Source organism: Mandrillus leucophaeus, unplaced genomic scaffold (genome assembly GCF_000951045.1).
Source record: "Mandrillus leucophaeus isolate KB7577 unplaced genomic scaffold, Mleu.le_1.0 Scaffold153, whole genome shotgun sequence".
NCBI classification, from domain to species: domain Eukaryota; kingdom Metazoa; phylum Chordata; class Mammalia; order Primates; family Cercopithecidae; genus Mandrillus; species Mandrillus leucophaeus.
Window position 1 is genome coordinate 284,199 of NW_012101510.1, and position 6,160 is coordinate 290,358.

Sequence of the window (6,160 nt, forward strand, 5' to 3'; positions counted from 1 at the left end):
GAGCCAAGATCCCGCCACTGCACTCCAGCCTGGGCGATAGAGGGAGACTCCATTTCAGGAAAAAAAAAGAAAAAAAGAAAAAAAAATTTACCCGGACATGATGGTATGTGCCTATAGTCCTAGCTACTTGGGAGGCTGAGGCAGCCACTGCACTCCAGCTTGGGCAACAGAGAGACAACCTGTGCCTAAAAAAAAAAAAAAAAAAAAGCCTAATATGTTTCTCTGCCAGCAGGATTCATGTTTAATGAGAACTTAATCAAAACTCAAGCCAAATGAGTGAGGCTTTAAATGTGGAATTTTAGGTATTATCTCATGAAGGATTACTATATATTTTTTGAGTGGTAGACAGTAAGCCTCCTTGGCAGCTTTAAAATTGACTATGGGCTAAGCAGTCCTGCTGATCCTAGAAGAGCTGAGACTGGTATTGCTTGGCTTGTCCACCTTTGCAGTAAATATGAATCTCTGCTATTGCTCTAATTGCATGTAAAATTTTCTTCCTTAGTAGGTATAAATGCATTCTCATGTTTTTTTTGGAATGAAGAAATCAACGCTTAAAAATCCTAGCTTCACCACCACTTGCTTACCTTGGACAAGCTGCTTGGCCTCTGCAAAACCTGTTTCTTCAACGTAAACTGAGAATTTTACTTTTTTTTTTTTTTTGAGACGGAGTCTCGCTCTGTTGCCCAGGCTGGAGTGCAGTGGCTGGATCTCAGCTCACTGCAAGCTCCGCTTCCTGGGTTTACGCCATTCTCCTGCCTCAGCCTCCCGAGTAGCTGCCGCCACCTCGCCCGGCTAGTTTTTTGTATTATTTTTCGTAGACACGGGGTTTCACTGTGTTAGCCAGGATGGTCTTGATCTCCTGACCTCGTGATCCGCCCGTCTTGGCCTCCCAAAGTGCTGGGATTACAGGCTTGAGCCACCGCGCCCGGCCCTACTTTTTTTTTAAATTTCTGAGACAGAGTCTTGCTCTGCCGCCCAGGATGGAGTGCAGTAACAGAATCTTTGCGCACTGCAACCTCTGCCTCCCAAGTTCAAGTGATTCTCGAGCCTCAGCCTCCCAAGTAGCTGCGATACAGGCACACACAACCACATCCGGCTAATTTTTGTATTTTTAATAGAGACGGGGTTTCACCATGCTGGCCAGGCTGGTCTGGAACTCCCGACTTAGGTGATCTGTCCAACTCGGCCTACCAATGTGCTGGGATTACAGGCATGAGCCACCGCATCCAGCCACAAAGTTTACTTTTAAAGTTAAGATGATATTCTGTGAAAATGCTTGGTAAACAGTGAGGTGAAGTTCTGTATAAATGAGAATCATTGGGCAGGCTATGGGAGACCTGAGTTTTTAGGTGTCAGGACAAACGCAGGGGCTTGAGGGTGTTAAGGAGGGCACAGTTTAGAAAAAACTTCTGCCTCTATCTGAGCATTGATAATTTAGTTATTCAGTCTCACAAAAGATAGTAAAGATATCAAAAGGCATGTTTGTCCCTCAGTAGGTTTAACAGTGAGCATTGGAAGTTCTGGCCTCCTTAGAGAGTGGCCCTGGAGAAGGACTGGAAGTGGGAGGGCAGCCACAGGAAAAATTACAGAAACCACCTGGTGTGAATGGGACCAAGACCTCAGGCTTTCCATTCAGGGAGCTGTCCCCTTACCAGATTGATGCCATTCACTTCTATGTGCTGGAGGAGGACGCTGGCCACATGCTCTGTGTCCCACTGCACAGCTGGGTCATCTGGGAAATCCCTGCAAGGGAGAAGCACAACTTGAACACCTTTTCTAATCAGGCGCAACCTTCTCCCTAAGCTCCAGTAAGTAGGTGCATGCCCGGTTTTGTGATAATTACATTGGGGGTAAGGGGTCCCTGCCCTTAAGCTTCCTCAGATTTCAGTTAAGGTGAAATTCACAAACATGAGACAACTAGAAATTAATGCACAATTCCACACAACACACTTTTGGAGCTTTATGCTTATTGCTGAGGGGAAGAAACAATATCAACCAGATAAGGCTCTGTCTACAAGTTGGGGAGACAAATGTGTTAAAAATGAACTTGAGCACAAGGCATGATGATATGCACTTTATGAGAATAATAGTAACAGTACTTTAATAAAAAGTACAAAGATATGTTATTTCATTAACCTCATGAACACCTTTTGACGGAGTTTTTTTTTTTTGAGATGGAGTCTCCCTCTGTCACCCAGGCTGGAGTACAGTGGTGAGATCTCGGTTCACTACAATCTTTGCCTCCTGGGTTCAAGCGATTCTCCTGCCTCAGCCTCCTGAGTAGCTGGGATTGCAGGCACCCACCATCACGCCCGGCTAATTTTTGTATTTTTAGTAGAGACGGGGTTTCACCATGTTGGCCAGCCTGGTCTCGAACTCCTGACCTCAGGTGATCGGCCCAACCTCGGCCTCCCAAAGTGCTAGAATTACTGCTCCGTCACCTAGGCTGGAGTACAGTGGCTCACTGCAATCTCCGCCTCCTGGGTTCAAGCAATTCTCCCACCTCAGTCTCCCGAGTAGCTGGGATTACAGGCATATACCACCACACCTGGCTAATTTTTTTTTTTTTTCCCTGAGACTGAGTCTTGCTCTGTTGCCCAGGCTGCAATGTAGTGGCGTGATCTCAGCTCACTGTAACCTCCACCTCCTGGGTTCCAACAGTTCTCCTACTCAGCCTCCCAAGTAGCTGGGATTACAGGTGCCCGTCACCACACCCAGCTACTTTTTTGTATTTTTAGTAGAGATGAAGTTTCACCATGTTGGCTAGACTAGTCTTGAACTCCTGACCTCAGGTGACCTGCCTGCCTCAGCCTCCCAAAGTGCTGGGATTAGAGGTGTGAACCATCATGCCTGGCCTTTGACAGAGCCTTTACCAATGAAGTTAAGTAGCTTGTTTGGAAGACTGTTAGAGTTAGATTTTGAATGCAGGTTTTGCCTGCAAAGCCAAAATGCTTTAGCAGTAGGGAGCTGGCTACATCCCCCCTCCATCAGGACTGGGGCTTGCTGCATGTCAGGTACAAAGGTCTTTACCAGAATAAACTGCAACTTATCTGTGTCTCCACCTGGCCACACCACAGGCCTATCTATCTCCTTCTCCAACCTGCTGAAATCCTTCCGGTCTCTTTTTTGTGCTTTGATCTATGGTGTCACCTGATACGAGACCAAGGCCTACTTTGGTCCCCTTTTTTGAAAATATTATTCGTAATCTTATAAACTGATACCTATCTCTCTTTTGGTCAGGTCCTACAGCAACACCCATAATGCTACTGAGAGGACGTGGGCTCTGCTCCCTACCAGGCAGGTTGTTATCACTTCCCTATGGACAAAGGTCATTAACTGGCCCCCTTTCGAACTTTGGGCAAAGGAGAGTCACAGGAGGTTTTTCAGCACAAAAATGACATGAGCCTCAGCAATAAATAGTGTCATTATTTCCTTTGCTTCAGCTGGTTCATTTACCAACCACTTATGGCAGTGGTCCCCAACCTTTTTGGCACCAGGGACCAGTTTCGTGGAAGATACTTTTTCCACGGACAGGGGTGGGAGGCATTAGATTCTCATAGGGGTGTGCAACCTAGATCCCTCGCATGTGGAGTTCAAAATAGGGTTTGCACTCCTATGAGAATCTAATTCCACCACTGATCTGACAGGAGGCAGAGCTCGGGCAGTAATGCTTGCTTGCCCGTCACTCACCTCCTGCTGTGCTGCCTGGTTCCTAACAGGCCAGGGACGTGTACTGGTCTGAAGCCTGGGGGTTGAGGACCTCTTCTTTAGGGTGTTTACTGCAGAGGGCAGCTTTGTACTTTTCAAAGCCCTATCCCGTCGGCCACTCCAGGTGGTTCTCATAGTGCTCCTGCAGTGAGCAGGACAGGCAGCTCAGCAGGTGGGGGACAGGATTGGGAGAAAGGGATAAAGTGGGATCAGGACAAAGTCCAGTTTTGCTTCCTGGATATGGAGCTGAATATGATGTGTAAAACATAACCCCCTGAGCTCAGGCAGCTGAAGGAGAAGTAGACACAGGGCACAGAGAAAATGTCTTGGAGTGACAACAGCTACATACATACTCCCGGCTGAGAGGTCCACATAAGTGTACCAAGGCATCATTTTGGAGAGAGAATACACCAGTAATACTATATGGAATGTTAGCACATGAGAGAAAGGATAGGAGGATAGTTGGCTAAGCCTACTAATTCTGTGTTGTTCTGAGGTTCTAACGTGCTGAAAGATAAACCTCAAAGAGGGGGATGTTCATGGCTGCCTTTCATTTATCTTCAGAGAACTGGGATCTGCTTTTTTGAGGGGCGATGCAGGAACAAGTGTTGCTCCATGCCTTTCTTTCGGTGGCTCCACCCAGTCATTGTGGGTGAGGCCAATCATTTAGGGAGGGACTTTGAACTGTAAATATCTGCTCTGTGATGTGACACATCTGATAACACTTCATCACTTTTATGATTAAGTCCAAACTCCTCTCGGTCAGGCATTCAAGTTTTCCCCAATCTATATCCTATTTTGATTCACTTCCTTTCTCATTATTTGAAGGGGTCAATGAGATAACACAGGTCAGAAAGCATTTAAGAACTGTGAAAAGGGCCGGGTGCGATGGCTCATGCCTGTAATGCCAGCACTTTGGGAGGCTGAGGCGGGTGGATCACAAGGTCAGGAGATCGAGACCATCCTGGCTAATAGAGTGAAACCCCGTCTCTAGTAAAAATGCAAAAAAAATTAGCTGGGCGTGGTGGCGGGTGCCTGTAGTCCCAGCTACTCAGGAGGTTGAGGCAGGATAATGGCGTGAACCTGGGAGGCGGAGCTTGCAGTAAGCTGAGACTGCGCCACTGCACTCCAGCCTGGGCCATGGAGCGAGACTCCAAGAACTGTAAAGAAATGTGTAAACATCAAAATCGTGGCTGTTATTGCTGCATTAGCCTAATTTAAACCCCCCTTTAAAAAAAAAAAAGAAAGAACTCCCCAGTCCTTCTTTTTTTTTTTTTTTTTTTGGGACGGAGTCTCACTCTGTAGCCCAGGCTGGAGTGCAGTGGGGCAATCTCAGCTCACTGCAACATCTGCCTCCTAGGTTCAAGTGATTCTCCTGCCTCAGCCTCCCCAGTAGCTGGGACTACAGACACCTGCCACCATGCCCAGCTAATTTTTGTATTTTTAGTAGAGACAGGGTTTCACCATATTGGACAGGCTGGTCTCAAACTCCTGACCTTGTAATCCACCCACCTCGGTCTTCCAAAGTGTTGGGATTACAGGTGTGAGCCACCGCGCCCAGTCCCCAGTCCTTTCTTGCAGTCCCTTGCAGAGCTCTTTGATGGCCACTTCTATTGCGGTTGATGATTTCAAAGTGGGGTAGGCACCACAGGAGATGTGTAAGATGACTCACTGAGGTAAAGCAATGAATCACCAGGACTTCTATTTACCTGTTTTTCTGTTTAAATCTATATTTTGTAGCTATTTTATAAGGCATCATATACGAACAGGGTTAACATGTATATAATTTGAGTAAATAAGTACATAAATATGGAGGTGCAAGCTCAAATGTTGTTTCTTGCCATTAGGGGAGTGTGATAAAAATGTCTGGAGATCACTAATCTACTCATAATTTCATTTTTCATTTATTTTCTCCTGAATATTTTATTTTATTTATTTATTTTTGAGACGGAGTTTTACTCTTGTTGCCTAGGCTGGAGTGCAATGGCACCATCTTGGTTCACTGTAACCTCTGCCTCCCGGGTTCAAGTGATTCTCTTGCCTCAGCCTCCCAAGTAGCTGGGATTACAGGCGTGCGCCACCACGCCCAGCTAATTTTGTATTTTTAGTAGAGACAGGGTTTCACCATATTGGCCAGGCCAGTCTCAAACTCCTGACCTTGTGATCCACCCACCTTGGCGTCCCAAAGTGCTGGGATTACAGGCGTGAGCCACCACGCCTGGCTGATATTTTATTTTTTTGAGACAGAGTCTTGCTCTGTCACCCAGGCTAGAATGCGGTGGTACAAGCACAGCTCACTGGAGCCTTGACCTCCAGGCTCAAGTGATCCTCCCATCTCAGCCTCCCAAGTAGCTGAGATTACAGGTGTCAGCCACCAAGCCCAGCTAATAACTCGGTGATTTTTAGTACATGTATGGAATCTCTACATTTTATTTTACTAGTATTTTACATA

The 6,160-nt window shown here is 46.4% G+C and overlaps 1 protein-coding gene across 3 annotated transcripts in view; it reads right to left on the reverse strand.

The window, feature by feature from the left end:
* The window catches only part of PIGL (phosphatidylinositol glycan anchor biosynthesis, class L), a 169,668-nt gene that overhangs the window by 63,945 nt on the left and 99,563 nt on the right, over positions 1-6,160 (reverse strand). For all 3 annotated transcript variants that reach the window (XM_011975243.1, XM_011975244.1, XM_011975245.1), the window contains exon 3: positions 1,653-1,743. In XM_011975243.1, the coding sequence (XP_011830633.1) occupies positions 1,653-1,743 (91 nt within the window). The remainder of the gene's footprint in view (positions 1-1,652; positions 1,744-6,160) is intronic.